Source organism: Pleurodeles waltl, chromosome 10 (genome assembly GCF_031143425.1).
Source record: "Pleurodeles waltl isolate 20211129_DDA chromosome 10, aPleWal1.hap1.20221129, whole genome shotgun sequence".
Classification (NCBI taxonomy): domain Eukaryota; kingdom Metazoa; phylum Chordata; class Amphibia; order Caudata; family Salamandridae; genus Pleurodeles; species Pleurodeles waltl.
The window spans coordinates 100436590-100458522 of NC_090449.1; the positions used below are offsets into that span (position 1 = coordinate 100436590).

Consider the following 21933-nt stretch of genomic DNA (forward strand, 5'->3'; position numbering starts at 1 on the left):
GACTCCCAGGAGGCCCTCTCCCTTGCCCAGGTGGTGGCCACCCCGAGGAGCCCCCCCCTTGCCTGCCTGCATCGCTGAAGAGACCCCTTGGTCTCCCATTGATTTACACTGGAAACCCGACGCGTGTTTGCACACTGCACCCGGCCGCCCCAGTGCCGCTGAGGGTGTACTTTTTGTGTGAGCTTGTGTGTCCCCCGGTGCCCTACAAAACCCCCCTGGTCTGCCCTCCAAAGACGCGGGTACTTACCTGCTGGCAGACTGGAACCGGGGCACCCCCTTCTCTCCATTGAAGCCTATGCGTTTTGGACACCACTTTGAACTCTGCACCTGACCGGCCCTGAGCTGCTGGTGTGGTGACTTTGGGGTTGCTCTGAACCCCAACGGTGGGCTACCTTGGACCCCAATCTTAACCCCGTAGGTGGTTTACTTACCTGCAAAACCTAACAATACTTTACCTCCCCCAGGAACTGTGAAAATTGCAGTGTCCACTTTTAAAACAGCTAAATGTGTTTTATGTAAAAAGTATATATGCTACTGTAATTATTCAAAGTTCCTAAAGTACTTACCTGCAATACCTTTCAAATGAGATATTACATGTAGAATTTTAACCTGTGGTTCTTAAAATAAACTAAGAAAATATATTTTTCTATAACAAAACCTATTGGCCTGGATTTGTCTCTGAGTGTGTGTTCCTCATTTATTGCCTGTGTGTATGTACAACAAATGCTTAACACTACTCCTTTGATAAGCCTACTGCTTGACCACACTACCACAAAATAGAGCATTAGTATTATCTCTTTTTGCCACTATCTTACCTCTAAGGGGAACCCTTGGACTCTGTGCATACTATTCCTTACTTTGAAATAGTGCATACAGAGCCAACTTCCTACAGGGACACCATATACAATTTGAACAATGGAGGGGCCCAGATGGCACCCTGTGAGGCACTGCAGGTGATCTGAGCCATGTCTGAGGGGGAGGTCTTTATTCTTACCATCTGATCATGGCTGGCTAACAATAAGGTGAACCAACACAGAAAACGTTCTATCAAACTCTTGGATGTTTCCAGGGCACATGAAGCCTTGTGACAGACTATGTTGGAAGGAGGCTGAGAGGTCAATAAGCACAAGGAAATCTGTTACATTTACCCAATGTGTGGTGTATATCATCAAGTGTTTTTTTAAATTGATGATTTCTGTTAAAGTGGTTCCAGTCAAAAAATAAGCTACAAATTCGATTATGTGATGGTGTCTGAGATAAATACACCGTGATTGTGTGTTGATGGGAAGTTTTACTAAGCACATTTCATTGTGTACAGTGAACTGTTGATATGCAGTCTCGGTCCCTGACGATGTGGGGGAGGTTGCTTTGCTGTCTATTATCGATCTGAATCCATTTGTAGGACTGCTATTAGAAATGAATAACATTGAATTAAAACTGAACCTGTGTGCCGCCATAGGCTAAAATTCAGAGCACTCAGTACTGATGTAACACAGAGGAAAAAGCAGTTGTTGTGGACAAACGTTTTTTGGTGAAACTGATTATTCTATACTTGCACCTATCAGTCTGTAAGAACAGGTTTGAATTGGAGCACCAGCCTTTAGCGCTCTATACCAAAGTGTAGTACAGGCAGGGTGATGAAGAAAGCACTACAGATGGAAGATTCTTCCCAGTAGGAATGATAACATTTATCTGGATCCTTCGGTAATGGCTCATTTTGCCACTAAAAGTCAGCTGGAGACACATATGATGCCAATCGGATTGAATGGTAGAGAGTGAAGGGAAGCCTGTTGGGTTTTTAACCACAGTAGAAATGTGGCCCAGCAGGACTAATCGTTGTTGTGAGCAGTCTGGCTGGATGAAGAGCAGGGTGACAGTCTGCGTAGGGGGAGATCTTCAATCTACCCCACAGACCGATTATTCCATTATGAACAAGGGACATTTAGTGTGCGGCAGAAAATAAAAGATGTTCTACTCTTGGCTATTAAGGATTTTGTGGGTGGGTTGTATTGTATTTTGCCAGTTTTTGTGGCAGACCTTTGCAGCCAGATATATATTAGTATTCAACAATCCTTTTGAAATAGCTCTTCAACATTCATTCAATAACATCAAATCTGATTTAGAGTTGCAACTGGAAGTGAAGATAATTTCAAGGTATTCCTGACAGGCACAAAAAGCACAATTAATGATCATTTCAAATTGTGATTGGTTAAGGTGGTTCAGCTGTTTTAATTTCGAATGTCTAGTCTGCAATATCTACCTTTCAGCAAATGAATGCTTTGTTGTGGTTTTGTTACTGAGCTGTAATTTTACTAACGTTCTCCATTGTTTCCACTTCTAGGTGCGGCAGGCTGTCACACATGTCGTCGGAAACTGGCTCTTGGAGCTAAGAGACAGATATTCATACTTTCACAAGCTCATCCCCCTCCTCTTGAGTTGTTTCAGTGATGAAATGCCAGACATTAGGTAAACTGGGAAGTTCTATACAACACGTAAAATCCTATTTCATACTGAATGTTTAGAAAAAAATAACCTGCTGTCTCAGGGAAAAAACGAAACTAGAGTTGTCAAAAGTCCTCTATTCCGTCTACTGATCGTATTGGTATATAATGCAGAAATACAAAGTAAACCCTCCATTTGTTTTACAACTTTATTGGGGATGGGGAATACACAAATGGAAGATGCAATGACACGCTGTGTACATTTTATAGGTATAAAAAATGAAATAATCAGTAAGAAAGGAGACAAAAGAAGACAGATTTTGACCCAGCTGAGTCACATTCTGCTGCATTGTATATTTGTGAGGTCTTGTTACAAGTGTTGGGCAATTCACATTATGCATGGCTTTCTCAGTTGCTGGGGTTTGTCTGGTAATCATTTTCCGAGGGAGATATATTACAAGTACCAGGCACCCCAGAGTCCTCAACATTGTCATGGGGGTGACACCTCCTCTTTCCTTCCTTTCGTGTGATTGACAGATCAACACCACGTTTTCTTGCGTTTTTGGACACAATCATGGATTAGTGTGGATAGTTTTTACATGCGCATATGGTCCATATGTTTCCCCAACACATGTTGAGTGTTGGACCATGTGTTTGTTTCTACAGCTGGACAACCAGCTAACAATAATTTCAGAAAGCAATTTTCCTATTTGGGTGGTCGTGAGGTACACTCTGTGCTCTCCAGATTCTCTTAAAAGTGGATCTTGGGTATAGTGACATTTGTTATAACTTGTATTTTTTTTTATAAGAACCCTCATGCCAAAATGATTGGACATGAGGGCATCACCACCAGGGGTGCAGGAAAGTGCTCGTTCGTCAATACGTCAGGACTGCCAGCCATCTTTTGCAGTCGTGCGGGGGGTGAGGTACCATTGTGTCAATATTTTATATGTATTATCCATGTAACTTGTGACATGCACACTCCTCAGAGATTTTTGTTCTCAAGTCTCTCTCCCATTGGGTAATACAGGCTTGTTTCTTATGAGGAGTGAGGCGAGAATGTAGAGGTAAAGCCAGGAAATGACCCTCTGACTGATTTTTTGTTGCTGAAAAGAGATTCTAAAGGTGTTGCATCTCTTGACAGCGTTTGTCAGATAGATCTCCCCCCAGACCCAATGAGACCTTTGTGAGCCTATAGAACAGGATGTAGGAAGCTGGTTCAGTATATACTATATCAAAATGAGATATAGGGGGTCATTCCTACCCTGGCGGTCTTAGACCGCCAGGGTAGGTGACGGAGGAAGCACCGCCAACAGGCTGGCGGTGCTTCCGGGGGCATTCTGACCCCGGCAGTAAAGCCGCGGTCAGAAAAGGGAAGCCGTCGGTTTCCCGCCGGCTTCCCGCTGCCCCAGGGAATCCTCCACGGCGGCGCTGCAAGCAGCGCCGCCATGGGGATTCCGACCCCCTTCCCGCCAGCCTGGTTCTGGCGGTTTTCACTGCCAGAACCTGGCTGGCGGGAACGGGTGTCGTGGGGTCCCTGGGGGCCCCTGCAGTGCCCATGCCACTGGCATGGGCACTGCAGGGGCCCCCTAACAGGGCCCCACATTGATTTTCAGTGTTTGCGTGGCAGACACTGAAAATCGCGACGGGTGTAACTGCACCCGTCGCACACCAGCAACTCCGCCGGCTCCATTCGGAGCCGGCTTCCTCGTTGCTGGTGCTTTCCCGCTGGGCGGGCGGGCAGCCTTTTGGCGGTCGCCCGCCCGCCCAGCGGGAAAGTCAGAATCACCACGGCAGTCATTTGACCGCGCTTCGGTGTTCTGGCGGTAGAACTTTGGCGGGCGGCCTCTGCCGCCCGCCGAAGTTAGAATGACCCCCATAGTGTGCACAGAGTCCAGGGTTTCCCCAGAGGCTTAACAGAGGCTAAAGTAGATAATACTAATGCTCTCTTTTGTAGTAGTGTGGTTGAGCAGTTTGGCTTATCAGAGGATAGTGCAGAGCATTTGTTGTAAACACACAGACACTAAATGGAGCACACACTCAATGACTAGCTCCAGGCCAATGGTTTTTATATAGCAAAAATATATTTTGTTACTTTATTTCTAGAACCACACAAGTCAGTTTGCAGGAAGTACATTTGCAAGTAAGTATCATGAATATGTATCAACACCACGTTGTTTCAATTTAGCAAGTTAAATGGTTTTTAAGAAAATAGCAAATATCTGTTTTAAAAGTTAACACTGCAATTTTCAAAGACAGTTCTGGGGGGAAGAAAAGTTAGTACAGTTTTTGAGGTAAGTACGAAACTTACAGATCCAGTCTCCAGTAGTTAGGATGTTCACAGGTTGGGGTTCAAGTTAACCTCAAACACCCACCACCAGCAACTCGGGGCCATCTAGATGCAGAGGTCAAAGTTGCTGTTGGATTTAAAATGGGATCCTATGGAGACTGGGGGCACTCTAAATTAGGCCTGCTTGCAGGTAAGTACCTGTGTCTTCAGAGAGCAGACCTGGGGGGTTTAGGAGAGCACCTGGGGGGGCCACAGGTCCGCACCAAAAACACCATCAGCGGCACAGGGGCAGCTGGGTGCAGGGGGCAAACTTGGTGTTGTGCTCCCAATGCTTTTCAGTAGGGGGACCCCAGGGGTCACAAGTATGCTGCAGGCTGGCTCCAGGGTGTCGGTTTGGAAACAACACAGGCTGGACAAAGAGGAGGGCCTCCTGCTGCATGTTGCTGCACTGGATGTTGGGTTTCCCAAAGCCAGGGGGCTGTGGGTGCAGGGAACTTTTGGCATCAGGTATCTTCGCCCGGATCCTTTACAGGCAGGGGAGTCCTCTGGATTTAGTCTTCAGGCGTCGTTGCGTTGGACAGGAGGGGTCAACCCAGGTTGGACACTAGGTCAGAATCACCTGGGGACCAGCTCCAGTCTGTTGGGCTGCCTAGACACAGGCCATGGGCGTCTGGTGCAGAGTAGGCAGGACTTGCGCATCCGGGGAAGCTCTGGAGTCCTTTGTTGGAGTTTATTTTGAACAGAGCCTCTGTCCATGGGCGATATTGGTCCTCTATTGTGAAGGCAGTCCTCTTGAGGCTTTTAAGAGGTTGCTGGTCCTGCAGGAGGCATCCCCTTTTTGCAGCAGGGGCGTCAGAAGCTGGAGACAGGCCAGTAGGGCTGGGGCCAAAGCAGTTGGTGTCTCAGTCTTCCCTGCTGGGGGTCAGCTTAGCAGTCCTTTTTTCTTATGGTCTTCTTGAGGTCGCCAGGAATCTGACCAGCTAGGTTCAATGCAGCCCTTAAATCCTGGACTTAGGGGCGTAAGAGAGGTCAGTGGGCAGTAGTCAATGGCTACTGTCCCTGAGGGTGACTACACCCTTCCGGTGTCCACTCCCTTTGGGGAGGGCGATACAGACCTAACCCTACTGGTCCCTGTCCTCCAGACCAAGATGGAGGATTCTGCAAGAAGGGGGTCACTTCAGTTCTGGACACCTTAGGGGTGGGCTCAGCTGAATTGGTCACTCCTACTTATTTTTCCTAACTTTCCAGCCGGACTTGCCACCAAAAGTGGGGCTATGTCCAGGGGTGGTGGGCATCTCCACTTGTGGGAGTGCCCTGGGGCACTGTAACAAGAGGCCAGAGCCTTTGAGGCTTACCGCCATGTGTTGCAATTCCTGCAGGGGGGAGGTGTGAAGCACCTCCACCCTATGCAGGCTTTGTTTCTGGCCACAGAAAACACAAAGGCTCTCACCACAGGTGGTCAGAAACTTGTCTGGAAGTGGCAGGCTGGCACAGACCGGTCAGTCCTGCACCAGAATTTTGGCTAAATTGCAGGGGGCATCTCTAAGATGCCCTCTCAGTACATTTTTCAATAAACCCAACACTGGCATCAGCGTGGGTTTATTGTGCTTAGAAGTTTGATACCAAACTTCCCAGTCTTCAGTGAAGCCATCATTGAGCTGTGGAGAAATGACAAACTCCCAGCCCATGTACTCAGTATGGCCACAATGCAATTACTATTTCTAAGAATGTACTTAGACACTGAGAGGGCATATTGCTCATGCAGCTATGTCCTCACCTGTGGTACAGTACACCCTGCCTTAGGGCTGTAAGGCCTGCTAGAGGGCTGACTTACCTATGCCACAGGTAGTTGTTTGTGGCCAAGGCACCCTGAGAGGGGTGCCATGTCTACTTTGTTTTTTTCTCCCCACCAACACACACAAGCTGTGATGGCAGTGTGCATTTGCTTGGTGAGGGATCCCCTAAGGTGGCCTAATGCATTCTGGAGCCCTCAGGGACCTTCCCTGGCCACATCGCCCATGTACCATGGGTACCTTTTACAAGGGACTTAACTCTGTGCCAGGGGTGTGCCAATTGTGGGAACAATGGTACAGTTAGTGGGAAAGAACACTGGTGCTGGGCTCTGGCTAGCAGGATCCCAGCACACTCTCTGTCAAGTCAGCATCAATATCAGGCAAAATTGGAAGGTAACCATGCAAAAAGGGGCACTCTCCCACACAATGGGTCTTCAAACTGTGGGACGGGCCCCTGTAGTGGGCCTCAAGTGATCCCAGAGGGGGGTGCCAGGCTCTGACCAAAAAAAGCAATGTGCAGACAACAGTGCTTTGTTTTAAGCAGAAAATAATTTATTTCGTTTTGAAAAGGTAACAGAATATTTTGAGTTTGAATATGCAGCTGATTTGTTGGTAAACTGAATTGGGAGCGGGTTGCGCCCAATATAAACACTGTAACTTGAAGCATTAATGCGATCATGCTTGTAATAGCTGTATTATATATCACAAATTCAATAAATAGAATACAAAAATGAAAAGGTAACAGAAGGTTATTGCAATGTTTAAATAAGTCTAGACATATTTAAACATTGTCACCTAATAAATTCAGCTGAGGGCCCGATGTTGTGTTTTTTTTTTATTTTTTTTATTTAAATTAAAATTTCCCACCTGGGGGATTGGGGGTGAGAGGTTCAACATTGAAAAGTTTGAAAACCATTGCTGTAGACGTTGCATCTGTCCAAACTAAGGGCCTGACTTAGAACTCGTCGGATGGGTCACTCCGTCACAACGGTGACAGATATCCTGTCTGTGGAAATCTAAATCCCATTAAATCCTATGGGATTTAGATTTCGGCGGACAGGATGTCCGTCACCGTTGTGATGGAGTAACCCAGCTGCCAAGTTGTAAATCAGGCCCTACATTTTTCAGTCTGCTCTAGACCAAAGCTCATTAGTCAAAGAAGTTCTTTGAGGGTGGGGGTGGAGGGGTCGTTTCCCAGGTTCCAGGTGTGACACTCGGATCTGTCATGCCTGGAGGAAGGTCTGGGTTGTTAACTAGTGGGGTCAAAGGGACCGAGTAGAAGGAAATGCTTGTTTGTGGAGTATTATTTGCCAGTAGTCTAGTAGCTTAACCAGTGTGGGGAGTAGGGTGTGGGATTGCAGCCACATCTTGTGTGGCAGCAATAATAGATCTTTACGCCTAAAGGCTGAGAATGTTTGTTCAACTTATATCCAAGGTTTGCTTTCTGGGTTATAATTCCAGTCAGCCATGGGCGTAAGGTGGCCGCTAGCATTTATGATGTTATGTCTGGGAACCATAAACCTCTCTCATCTATGGTGCATGAAAGGGTCGAGCATGCCACTGTCTGGAACTTGCCTTGCCTTACAAAGCTAAGCATTTTTGGTTGAATCAGCAACAACTCTGTTTTAGGTATTGTGAGGAGAAGTATTTGTAAGAGTAAGCAGCACATGAAATTAAATTTTTAGGCTGTTCAGCCTGCTCAACCAAGTTATTTCAAATTTACTCCACCGATACAGGTCTTTAAATAGGACAGTGATTAGCGGGTGGGATGTTGCTCTCATACAATGCCCATGTGAGACAATAGATTGTCCCCTAGGTATCTAATGCCTGTCTCAGTCCATGTGAGCACCCCTTGATGAACTGGCTCTAGTAAGTTGTTGTGTGAGTATGCCCCCTCATGCTTTGCGATTTGGAATATCGATTTTGAAGGAAGACACTTGTGCAAAGAGGCACAGTTTCACATGTAATACAGGAAGCATCCATTCTGGGTTGATCACAAAGCAAAGGACATCCTGTGCAAACAAGGCAAATTGGTTCCTCATTTCACACCTTCATTCCATTGAAGTTGGGGTTTCTCTGACTACTAGCTACAAGAGGTTCCATGGATAATGCAAATATTAAAAGGGGACAGGGGCACTGTTGTCTCATTCCTATAGACAAATGAATCTCTGGTATGTGGTCCCCATTAATCTTAATATTGGTGGTCGGTTTTTTGTAGTTCGCCTGAATAAATGCTTTTATCTTCAGGCTGATGTGTATTTGATCAAGCAACTTTGATAAATAAGGCCTGTCTACCCTGATAAGGCTTCGCTACATCTTGTGAGAAAAGGGGCATCGGCTTGTTCAATCTCTTGGCACTGTCCATTAGTGTCTCCGCCAGTCTGGCATTATCATTGCTTGTCATTCTTAATGAAGCCTGACTGTTGAACAGAGACAAGGCGAGGCCAAACATAGTGTAGTCTGTTAACTAAAATTGAAATCACAATTTAGAAGGGCTATCAACCTATATGAAGTGCAAAGTGTATGAATGATGTCGGCTTTCAGAAGGAGAGTGAAGTGAGATCCCAACATTGTGTTCATCATCACCCCTGATGCCTTAAGATAATTAAAAACCTTAGTGAGGGGTTTGGTTTATAGGGAGACATAGACCTTATAAAAAGAGGCCATAAAGCCACCCAGGCCTAGGGATTTTTGACTGGGCAGTAGTTTGATTTCAACTCGTACCTCATCAATTGAGCTGTTTTCCTCTTGGAGGTGCATTTCTGCCTCCAATTGTGGGGGCATTTAATCTCAGAGATATTAATCTTGTAGTTGCTTGTCTAGCCAATGGCAGTGGAGTAGGGCTGTGTAATATCACTGTAAAACGGAAAGAATCTCCTGTGTTTCCTAGAACATCTGGCCTTCCTTGATGTCTGTTGGTTTCATATGGTTCCCCATAGAGAACAGTCTACGCTTATATCCTATTAGTGTATCTGGATTATCACCCTTTTCATAATAAGTTTGATTAGTATAGAGTAATTTATTGTCCCCTTCCTTCATTTTTATTTATTTGATTTCCCCTCTAATTCTACGCAAGCCTCTCATGGTTCTGTCAGATCCCTCTTGTTCATGTCAAGCCTCGGACTGAGAGAGCTGCAGTTTTAGGTCTGCTTTGTGTTGTTTGGCTAAGGGTTTGAACGTGGCCGTATGGGAAACAAGTTCACTCCAATGTACTGCCCTTGCTGAATCCCAAAGGGTAGAGGGGGTTAATTTGCCATTGTGGTTTTCTGCAAAATAATATTTGATTGTTTCTTTAATACGTTCTCAATGGATTGGATCTCTCAGTGTTATTTAGTTTTATTATCCATGGCCATATGAATAGTTACGGGATTCACCAGCAGCCAGATTGGTGCATGATTGGGCAGTGATTTAACATCAATAGTAAAATCTATCAGTCTGTAAAGCAGGCTCTTAGAAGGTAGGAGATAATCAAGTTGGTTGTAAGTTATGTGGATGTTGGAATAAAACATATAGGCCCTCATTTTAACTTTGGCGGTAAAAACTGCCTACCACCGTGGCGACGGCTGCCAAAAGACTGTCACCACGGCTACCAGCCGTCCACCATATTATGACCACAGCTGGATTTCTGCCAAATGAATGGCGGAAATCCGGCTGTGGCCATGCCAGCAGATGGCGGTAAGGTGGCTCTTCTACCACCAGCAGGACCCCATCAGTCGTATCATGACCAATAATACGGCCTGGCGATGTTCTGCTGGCGGGCGCTGCTGGCGGTCCCGTCTCCTGCCGGAGGGCCCCCTGGATCCAGGTAAGTCGGGTCTCCGACAGGGAAGGGGGTGGAGGGGTGTTTTGTGTGTGTGTGGGGGGGTGTGTGGGGGTGTGTGAATGTATGTATGTGTGTGTGTGAATGCGGGTGTGTGTTGAGTGTTAAATGCGTGTGTGCATGTATGGAAGTGTGAGTGCGTGTTGGGTGTTAAGAAATGTGAATGCGTGTATGTGTCGAAGTGTGTGTGCGGATGTGTGTGTGATTGGATGTATGCATGCATTTATGTATGTGTGAATGAGTGTGTGCATGTATGTTTGTGTGTGAAGGGAGGACGTGAATGTGTGGTCTGGGGGGAGGTAGCTGGAGGGGGGTAACTTGAGGGGGGAGGGAGAGACCCCTATCAGTGACAGGGAAGGAATTCCCTGTCACTGATATGGCCTACCACCATGGTTAAACCATGGCGGTAGGCAGGGTCATAATCCCGCAGACGGAACAATGGCGGCCGCCGGGCTTGAGATGGATATCTCCAGCCAGGGGGCTGTTACCGTCATGGCGGTTGGAGTGGTACGTTGGCAGGTTGGCTTCAGCCAACCCGCCAATGTCATAATATGGCGGTAAGTAGTGCCAGTCTGTTGGCGGTACTTAAACCACATTATCGCTGACCACCGGGGTCGTAATGACCCCCATAATCTTTCTCGCCAGGGTGCTGGTGATGCCAAGCGTCCACCAGGTTTAAGTCTATTATCCCCTGAGCCAGTGAAGGAAGTGGGTGAGACTCACCATATCTAGAATGGGAACTATTCATCGAGGGGTTCATTAAGGCATTATAGTCACCCCCAATATAGTGTCACCTGTGACAGAATGAGAGATTCTAGTAAAAAGAGTTGCATTAAAGTTCTCTTTATCATCGATGGGACTATAGAGAGAAATAATAGTCAATGAATACCCACCTGGTGACCTTCTTGATTTGTGTATGAATTGTTAATTTGGAAAGTTAGGTCTTTGCACATGAGCATTGTGAACCCTTGTGTTTTTCGTGCATATGAAGCGTGGAATTGTGTGGGGTACCAATTAGCTCGGAGCTGTTTGGTGTCTGCCTTAAGAAGGTGGGTCTCTTGCAGTAGTGCAAAATCCACCTTTTTCTGTTTGAGCAATAGCAGAAGTTCTCGGCTCTTGAATGGAGAGGTAAGGCCTAGCATATTGCGCAAGACTGTCTTTAAAAGTATCATGGTAGTGAATGAGGTGTTGCGCAGTGGGACTAGGGCAGAAGAGAGAATAGTCTGCAGCGTTCTTGCGGTTACCTGTAGTGACCTTCATTTGTGTTTTTGTGTGTCTGAAAAATTGGGTCAACTCTTTAAAACAGAAATAGAACAATAGTGGGGTAAACTGGGAATGGGTCATGACCAGAAATAAAATTTAGATATTTGTTTCAACCTTATTGTTTTTAGTAGACAGTGACCATGAATCAGGAAGAATAAAGGTAGAAATTAGGGGCTTGCTCTCAGGTCTATTGTATGAGCCCCTACCCCCTTGTTCTTAGACTTTAAGAAAACTGTTACAGCTTGACAGATATTCAGTTTTAGATTTTGGTATTTTTATGATTGTAGATCGGAGATTTGTGGTCTCTGGGTCGAGTTTTACTCAGGGTAAAACATCTTCCTCCGATGATGTTGAACGCTGCTTTTTTGCTCCCGGCAGGAAAGATTCTGGACATTCATGCAAGATGAACAGGTAGATTGGAAGTGCCAGCCACCTCCCTGTTCCGTCTGGTTGGAGTGGGCAGGATCTTGAGCTTGTTGCAATGATGAAATGGAAGGAAGGCCCAAGATCTCTTGTGCCTCTGATAGATTTCTTACCACCAGGCACTTCTCCTTTGTAGGTGAAAAGGATTCGAAAGGGGAACACCCAACGATGGGGGATCTTTTCCTTTTGGAGATGCTGGGTAATTTTGCACAAGCCCTTTCGTTTTGCCAGTGTTCTGGCTGAGACATCTTGGAAAAGTAAGAAAGTGTCCCCTTGCAAAATTATAGTCTCCTGTTGGTGAACCGCCATTAAGAGTTTTCTTTTACGTGAAAGTAGTGAACGTGAGTGAGTACATTGGGAGGGAAATTCCTTCTTTGTTGATAAGCGGAATAAACCCTTTGAGTGTGGTCTAGGAGAAATGGAACGGATTTGGCCGGCTGAAGTATGTGGCGGAATAGGACCTGGACATGGGCTTCCAAGTCTGCTTGGGTTATTGTTCATGCAATGCCCCTAATCTTAACATTGATCCCCTGGGAATGTTTTTCTAACTTGTTAAGTTTGTCTTGCGGTAAGGAGTGTTGGTACTCCAATCTGTCCAAGCGTGTAGTGCGATAAACATTCACTGGGCCATGGACTGTCACTGTGGTTTCTGCTTGTTCTAAGCGTGAGCTCGTTTGGCGCAAAGAAGGGTCGGACAAGGCCATATTGAAGTTGTGGCAGAGAGGCATGATATTCTTACAAAATTCCATCAGCAGGGGGTATCCTTTTTGGTAGCTGGCGTATGAGGATCTGATCTCTTATGTGACTTGGATACCGAGGTTTGGGAGCTCGCTCCTTTCAATTGTGAGGGACTGAATTTCTGAAGCAAGTGTCTTATGGAGGAGCCTCAAGGTGTCTTTGTCAGCTTGGCCGGCACAGTCTGCACTTTACAAATGCTTACAAGGTGATCGACAGACAGAGAATGTATGGGTCACCAGGTAAGGGTCTGTCTTCTCAGAGCCCGATACCACCGCTGGGGGACCTTAGTCTGACAAATTAGTGAGAGGAAGGCAGTAGTAAGGGAGGCCTCCGTTCATTCTGTCACAGACTGCAGCCAGTGGTGAGGCCTATGAAGTGTTCCCTTCTCATGTAACCACCTGCACCTAGTGTACCCAGTAAAGCAGTGTGCAGCTTGACAAAGACGACTGGTTCCTTTTCTCATCCAGACTGGGGTGCAAACTGGCCGGGGAACTTCCTTCACAAGTTTTCTCAGGTGTCTAAGCGTGGTGCCTACGCTCCTAGGTTTTCCCCGACTCTGCAAGGTTCTGGCCTTTGAGGTTTTCCTTTACCTAGTAGCTGGGAGCTTTCACTGACACTTTGGGGAGTCTGCTTCAGTGCCTGTGTGTGTCGAGAAGCTTGGGGGCAGGGGCCCTGTGATTCCACTTCAGCCATTATCCCAGTGTCAGCAGGTGTGGGGGCATAATGGTTGCACGGCAGGGATTAGCACTTTCCAGCTCCGCTATAGGTGCGGGGAAGGTGCTTGTCCACCTGGTGGAGGAACTGAGTTAGTGGCAGCGGATACCTCGCGTTATTCTAAGGTGGTTTTTGGCTGGTGATGAAGTTCACAGAGTGTTGTCTCGCCGCTCTAGGCTCCACTGCAGATAAGCCCCAGGGTCTCTCTCACCCAAGTTCATCACTATCTCCACCTCCTGGTCCTTCTAGAATTAGGATATCTTCGCAGAGCGGTATGTACAGTGCCTCAGAGCACTAGGCCGCACCCGCTCCTCACCGTTCTACTTGCCATCCAGTATTTAATTTTAGGACACCTGGTATCTCATATGGCCTCTGGGAGTGCTCATCTCATAATTCACTGGTGTCAGCAGTTTCAGGTGATTATATCGGAAGTTCTAGGGCCACTTAGGAGAAACAGCGACTGCCATCTTGGCTGCTTGGCCTCGCACTCTCAGTCCGGGGCAAATTTCAGACGAAGCTGATGGTGGCAAGTCGGTGCCTTCACTCCCCCCACTGTCAGGCCAGAATATGGAGCCTATGCCCGCTGGTCCTGCTGGTTAAGCCGCCATTTGTGAAGTAATGTGGGGCTGAGATTGCAGAGCTCAGGGGAGTCACGTCTTAACTAGTCTCCACCCTAGCCATGCCCCAGCCCCACCATTTGTAAAGTACCAAACTTTGTTTAGGTCCTAGAATAATGCTGTCAGCTTCTTTGTTCTGTTGTGTTCCTTGAAGTTCTCACTTGTGCAACTGAACATTTGGTAAAGTATTCGACTTCATATCATTCAAATGGACATTGTCCTGCAGGTTAGGATTTCAAGTATGGAATGTGTGTCCGTATCTGATGCCTCTTGACCTGTGATTCCTCCCTACAAATCAGATTTTTGATGTGTGCACAGAAGATATATATATATACACATATATATTGAAAAGGAGACCCAGCACATCGAAGTGTCTATTGATATCCACAAAATGATCACATTTCTTCAAAAATCACATAATTCAATAGAGTTCTTATGAAAACTTTTTGTTCTTTATTTATCCGCAATGACAATATCTAATCCATCATAGCCAACGCGTTTCGTCCGGACTTCTTCATGGCTCATAATTGCAGTATGTAGCGCGCTCCACGGCAGAACGCCATCCGATCTCCTGACAACACTTTCATTTTTATATATATATATATATATATATATATATATATATATATATATATATATATATATATATATAATTATTATTTTTTTCTTCTTTTTTGGGCGGGTTCTGATCTATCCTTTTATTATCTGATGTCTGAGACTTCATAGTTGTTAGAATGAGACTTCCAACTGCTAAACCTTAGAAAACATGCTGCCTATCATATAGGAAACTTGGACCTGGTCATCTCAAACCCACACTAAGCTTGGATACATGACTGTATCTGATTCCTTCCGCAGATGTGTCAGTCCCCTTTTTCCTAAGCTTCTCTGTGATCATTTGCTACTTAGTCTACAGTTTTGATTCAGAGTGCCATACTAAATCTGTAACTTAAAGGTGTACAGAGTTGCCTCCTTCCAGCTTTGCTCCTGGCTTCTGTATTTAAAAGTGAAGCAAGACTACATTACTTCATAAATAGTGGACACATCATGGGCTATGCCTTGAGACAGCTGTTCTTCTCAGGTAAGCGTGAAAACATGACCTGAAGGGGGTAAAGAATCTAAGATAAAGGAGGAATGCTGTTTTTTCTATTCAGCTTGAAGCTGCGGTGTTTTGGACTTAGTCCTTGAAGGCTTGAGAGAGTGCAGGCAAAGACTGACCACTTATTATTATCAAAAAATGTTCAGTCATTGTGAATCTTTAAGTTTAGTGTGAATCAATAGTAATATGTGCTGAATAATCTATTTTAGATTCCATCCAACAGGACATTTCAGACTATAGTAAACTGCCCTTTTCTGTTGGTTGCATTAAGCAGTCCATTTCTTGTTCTTGCAAAGTGCAGGTAATTTTGTACTTCACTGAGAAATTAATTTCTCTTTCAGGAACAAGCAGTTGTTTTTTGCGTTCTGTGCTGAGTAGTTTAGTTCCAATTGCAGTAACTATCAGTTTGTTGAGTTTATTTAATTATTTTATTGCATCGCCTACATTCCTTGGCCATTGAGTTCACATCTACTAACTAATAACATGGGTATATCTGCAGACTTTCTCAAAGGAAGGGTAATATTTTCAATTCAACTGTTTTTTTTAGCTGTGGAGCTGAGTACTGTGCAAATTAAAATGATATTTACTAAGAATATCAGAAGGATGGTTGCTGCAGCATCAATGATTCTTTCCACAGTAACTATACTCTTGTAGTGGATCTCACTGGGAACGTTGTACACTGAGGGCCTGATTTAGATCTTCGTTACAAAAACTACAATACCCACATAGGAGACCACATTACTAACAAAGCAATTCTCCACAATAACAAACAGAATGGGTATATATTCAATTAAAGAGCTAATTTAATTATTATATATACAAAGTAAAACCACAATCTTACATAAACGACATATCAAAGGAAATCCCTATCTCAACACCTTAAAATAGAAAGACAGAAAAAAGTGCAAAGATCAAGTGCTCGTGATCAGAAAAGGAAACAAGAGAATAATACATCTCATAACCATCTAACATAACATATTCTAAACAACAGCTTGTTTGTTAATCTTTTTCTGCATTAAAGATTAACCCACAGTCCTGCTGTCGGTTTTCTGCCAGAAAACCCGTCCGCCGCCTTGGCCGTCTGCCCGCCCGATTTAAATGTTGATGAGACCATAGGTGAAAGACTTGAGTCCCGCCAACTCTTCCAGAAAACCCCACCCGCGTTGCACAGAAATAGCAATAACATCACACTTTTCAACTATGGACAAGTGTGCACTTTGCATTTCGACCTGTACTTGTAATAGTGTGCTTCCAGTTGTGCATGTGGGTCCAGGCATGTATATGTGTGTGAGTGGATTGTCTGGTTAAGGTAGAAGGAGCTGGAATGGGGGATGTAGAGTATGTGCGCCACTTACATGTGGGTCTGATGTTTGTTTTGTATGTTTGGTTGTGTTTTGCTGTGTGCGAAATTCAGTAGTGTGTTGTGTGGTGGTTGTCTTGATGTGTGTACTTGTTCTCTTCTGTGACTTTGTGTAGATGGGTGTGTAGCTATATTGGTTGTTGTGGTTGTGTAGTATGTACGTGTAGTATCAATAATGTGTGTATGTTTTGTTATGGATGTATGGCAATGTGTGTTTTCTGCATGTATCAGTTGTGTTGTGGTGGAATGGCAATGGATAATTGTATGTAGTGTGTTTTGCAGGTGGACACATATGGCTAAGGTACAGTGTGTGTGTATAACTGACCTCTATTCCAGTGGCCACTGCCACTGCCACTGCACACTGTGCATTGGCTCCCGCGACGAGCAATCAGCAACCCACCGCCAGTACACCACCTGCAGTATGGTCTGCGGGAGTCTGTCAGCCTGATAACTAGGAGGAGCACTCCATTGTGGCGGTCGGTGGCTCAGTTGCAATACATCTAAATATGGCTCCTAAACACCTTCAACTGAATACTCTGTAGTACCGCCAAGATCTAAATGAGGCTCTGAAGTTTTAAAATAGTTTGATGTTGTATAAACTGACATATTTTTTTTTTATTAAGGAGTTTGTAATGAATGTGTTGTGCAACTAGAGAAACATAATTTCCACATTCACAAATATCATACTGCAACAAAAAACTTTCAAGGTAAATTAGTTCATCTCTGGGAACCGAGATTTTACAACACATTATACAAAAGTCAAAAGGTCCCAAACTGGCAGGTTTCAAATGTGTGGTATGTCATACTAGAAGATATTCAATATGAATGATTCTCCACAAGATCCCCCACATCTCTCACTTGGCCCACTTCCGCCTTCCGTTCTGATCTGGCCCCTGTTTCTGTGTAGCACATTTTCAAGTGTAGTTGTAAGCTTATCACGTATAAGCAGGTAATATTACATGTAATGCACTCAATGTAAGAAAGTAAGTAAAACAAATAAATATCAGATAATTGTTTAGCATGAATAGATGTTAAACCAAGAGGGTAAAAATCTTGGTGTGTTAGCTTAGCTAGAAATATTGTAACTAGGAACCACTTTTAAATCAATCATGTGTTGGTGCAGCCCTCTGAACTTTGCTTTTAGAGAACTAATTGGAAGTACATTTGTGATTAAAATATTATTTCAAAGAGGCATGCTCAAAGTAAAAGCTAGCATTTACAATGCAATAGGTCTTGCATATTTCAAACAATTGTCATCATTGACAACAGCGCCCACAAACAAAAATCAAAACATGAGTGGAAACTGAGAAAAGATGACTTAACAAAATAAAATAAAGTTGGCTTTAAAAAATAAAACTTAGCAATTTTGCTTGTCCTGCTGGGCACGATTTTGCCAGTCACAAGCCTTATGTTTGCGTGGCACTGGATGATAGACCAAAATAGTACCTCAGTCACGTCTGGAGCAGCGGACGGGCACAAATTAAGTTGAAATCAATTAGTGCTTGATCCCTGCTCCACACAGAGTAACGGAAATTATGCCAGACATGCCTTGACAAATTACGAGGCTGTAAAGAAAAGTGCCATGCAAACCAACAAATGGTGAGCGACAGGTGGGCTCCAAGCCCTTTACTGAACACAACAGAGTCTCGGATGCGAGACTCATGCGCCAGCACATGCATTCGCAGGCTGGACCCTAACAAAGGTGGCAGATTTCCCCAAGGCATGCAAAGATGTTCCATTTGCTAAACTCTTTTTTTCTTGAACACAGGTCAGTTAAATGTTTAGTACAACAATGATTACGTTAGAGCCAAACCACAGGTCTGTGTTTGGCCTTTAGAAGTTAGTATATCTTTAGAATTTTGTTTTGTAAATCCTACTTGTGGCAAAGATTTTCTTTGGCTTTCTTTAAATTGACTTTATTTGATGCATCAGTATCTCATGATCTGCACACACAAATACTGTTTTTACGTTTGTGTTTTGAATGTAGACAGTTGGCAATCAATTACTGGGAGAAGATTGGCCTGAAGTGGCAGCAAGAAAATGAGGAAGATCTAAAGGACAAACTCGACTTTTACAATTCTCCTAGTCCATGCTATCCTGAAGGAGGTAGGAATTACAATATAATATTTATTGGGCTGATAATGGTCATCAGTATTTCTGCACAGTTCTTATGGTCAAATATACATTCTATTTTCTTATCTTGGAATTCAGATTATAGAAATATTTCAGCATCTGGAGACATAGGCCCTCATTATGACTTTGACGGTCAAAACAGTTGACCGCCAAAGTCACGCCCACCAGGAGACCGCCAGTGATGGCAGTCTTGAGACCACTATATTATGACTCCTGGCAGCTCTCCGACATAAATTGGGCGGAGAGCCGCCAGCAGCCATACTGGCGGTAGGTAGTCTAGTGTAGGTTGCTCCGCTGGCATTGCCACATCATCACATGTAATCGGCGTGGCGGTGTTATGGTGATGAAGCGGTTACAGCGGAGCAGGCCCAATGGATCCCATTCCCTCCTGGATGACCACTGCGAGCCAGTAAGGTGATTGTTCAACGGGGAGGGGATTGGGGGGGGGGGGTTGTTTAGTGTTGTGTGCGTGATAAGGTGTGGGTGTGGGTGTGAGTGTGTGTGAATGGAGGAGAGGGTGTTTGTGTGCGTATGTGTGTGTGCATGTCTCGGTGAATGCATGTCAGAGGGGGTGTCGTGGATGCGTGAATTTGTGTGCGTGGATGTGTGAGTGTGTGTGTGTGGTGTGTGTATGCGTGGATTGGGTGCAAGGGTATGTACGTGGTTTAGGGCGGGGAGGGTGGTGTCTATGGGGTTTGAGGGATGGAAGGGGGGCTGTGGCTGTTTCGGTGGGGGGGAATCGCATACTGGTGACAGGAATGTTGATTCCTGTTGCCAGTATCCTTTCTGCCAGGTGGAACCCCGGCAGCAAATCCCTGGCGGAAAGGAGACTCATAATACCGTCGGCGGTATAAGGTGGACCGCCGGTCCGAAGGTGGTACACCTTCGGCCTGGTGGTCCCACCGCCCTGGCGGTACAGGCGGTAAACTGGCTGCTTTGCAGCCAATTCACCGCCGTGGTCATAATTGGTGGTCCTGGTCCGCCACGCTGTCGGCAGTGTTACCGCCGGGGTGGCGGAGCAGGACCGCCAAACTCATAATGACCACCATAGCATTAGATTACCACTATGAACATGTATTCAGTCAGTTCAAGGCTTGACAGCCTTCTTGTACAAGATTTAGTTATGTTAATGAGAATTATCCCAAACTACTAGTATTATTAGTGTAATGGTGACCAAATCAGACAAGATTACATTAGAGGCCCCCAAATGGAAGATTACTAGTAGTGATCACTTTAGTGCAGCAGGCAGGTTAGCCAACAGTAATGTAAAACAGGCATGTCTATTTGGAATGACACAAAATGGGTAAAACATAACAGCCAAAGCTGCAGTGCCCCTTGGACCATTAAGTATAAATCTCCACAATGCCACCTGACTTATCACTCAAATATCACCTTTAACTATATTTTGGAAATTTAGCCATGTTTTTCCAAACATCAGCTTATGATTTCTTAAAACATAAACATTTTGTACTCAAATACACACTTTCGATTTTAGTAGTCATATTACTTCAACCAAGCAAAAGCTTCTCATTTAGTACGGTAGGCAGAACAAAGGCGGGTTACTTACACGTTGCTCGCAAGCTACACATTGGAGAAGGCTGGTCTAGTTCAACTCCAATGTAATATTTCCCTTTTAATTTTTGTGCCAACATCTAATCTGGACACAATCAACATTCTTGAATATTTGTTGTGTTTTTAAACTTCTAGTGTGGAATTTTTTGTTGTTTATTTTGGGATCTAAGGGGATATAAAACGGAAATTGCAGCTATTGTTTATCACTGATCTTTCATTAGAACACTACAGTAGGGTTTGCATTCAAAGGTAATGTGGTTCCAGGAGAGACGAGTCACTAATGTAGCAGGTAAATATGGTATTATAGGAAATTATTTCATTGGAAGATTCTATTTTTCATTCTGTCTTGGAGCAACGTTTACCATTCTTGTGTGAAACATAATCCAGAACATTACATCCATGTCCCAGTATTGTGACCAGAACAATTTTTGGGTTGAGTGTGCAAGCGATTTGACCTGTTATAAGTACTGTGGGCTTTTTACCACGCCCATCAATTTCATTCCTTCCTGGGCATACCTTTAAAAAAATCACTTGATGTAATTGGTAAATGCCTTACTTTTGTCCAGTGTTGAGACTTTTTTTGTCACGCCTTCCAGCCTGCTCCTGTTACATGGATTATTGCCAGATTGCTGATATACTTCAGTGTGGGTGAACAATTCTTTTTGTTTTTTCTCTCCCCATCGTGCTGTGTGGTGGCCTTGGCACTCACATCGTGAACAGACACAACAGCATGAACTCGATCGATGGTACTGGAGCGTTGGTCACATTGTTCACAATTCCCTAATCTGAGTAATTTCTTGTGGCTCTCCCCTTAAAACACTTGCAATTGGTAAATGCTTTACGAAATCCTCAAAGCAAAGTGGCTCTGTGCAACAGTGGGATAGCTGATACTGCAATATTCTCTGTACTTGGGAAATTCACCCCATATTGCTTTGCAGGGCATTACTTTTACAAAACATGTTTGCTCATAACTCAGCCTGTGGTGGTCCTAGGACAATGGGGCCACCACAAAAACGGGGTCACCAGACTAGATTAGTGGGGTCTTCAAAATAATAACCCCACCACATTCATTATATTTTTAAGCTCTCTCATGCTGGAACTTTTGTTTTACAGCTGGGAGAGGTTATGTTTTAGGGTCCTTGTTTGTAATATCATTGCAATAGGCCTGCTAGCCTTGAAAATGTGTAATGCACCACACCCTCTAAGGGATAAATATATGGTTACACTGAATTACTTTTTCCCATTCTTTTTTCATGTGGTTATGCTCTCTAAGGGCTGACTGTATGGTTACATGACCATGATTCTTCCAAATGCTATTTATTGTGGTGTTCTCTAGCGGCTGTTCTTAGCATTGCAGTAAACATAATATAATACTCGTGGCACGAAAACTCACCCCATAATGCTTTGCAGGGCATTACTTTTACAAAGCACTTTTGCTCATAACTCAGCCTGTGGTGGTCCTAGGACAATGGGACCACCTTCAAAATGCTTTTTCTGTCTACATCATCTCTGGGTTCCCACACTAGGTTAGTGGGGACCCCAAAATAATAACCCCTCCCATCATTTAGTGTCTTTTATGCTTGCTCATGGCTAGAACATTTGTTTTACCCCTGGCAGAAGTTTAGTTTTAGAGGTCTTGTTTGTATATCATTGCATTAGGGCTGCTAGCCCTA

The 21933-nt window shown here is 44.6% G+C and overlaps 1 protein-coding gene across 1 annotated transcript in view; it reads left to right on the forward strand.

Moving 5' to 3' along the window:
• DNAAF5 (dynein axonemal assembly factor 5) overlaps positions 1-21933 on the forward strand; it is a 127346-nt gene that overhangs the window by 22565 nt on the left and 82848 nt on the right. Inside the window, exons 3-4 of the mRNA XM_069209841.1 lie at positions 2342-2466; positions 18543-18661. Coding sequence (XP_069065942.1) covers positions 2342-2466; positions 18543-18661 — 244 coding nt within the window. The remainder of the gene's footprint in view (positions 1-2341; positions 2467-18542; positions 18662-21933) is intronic.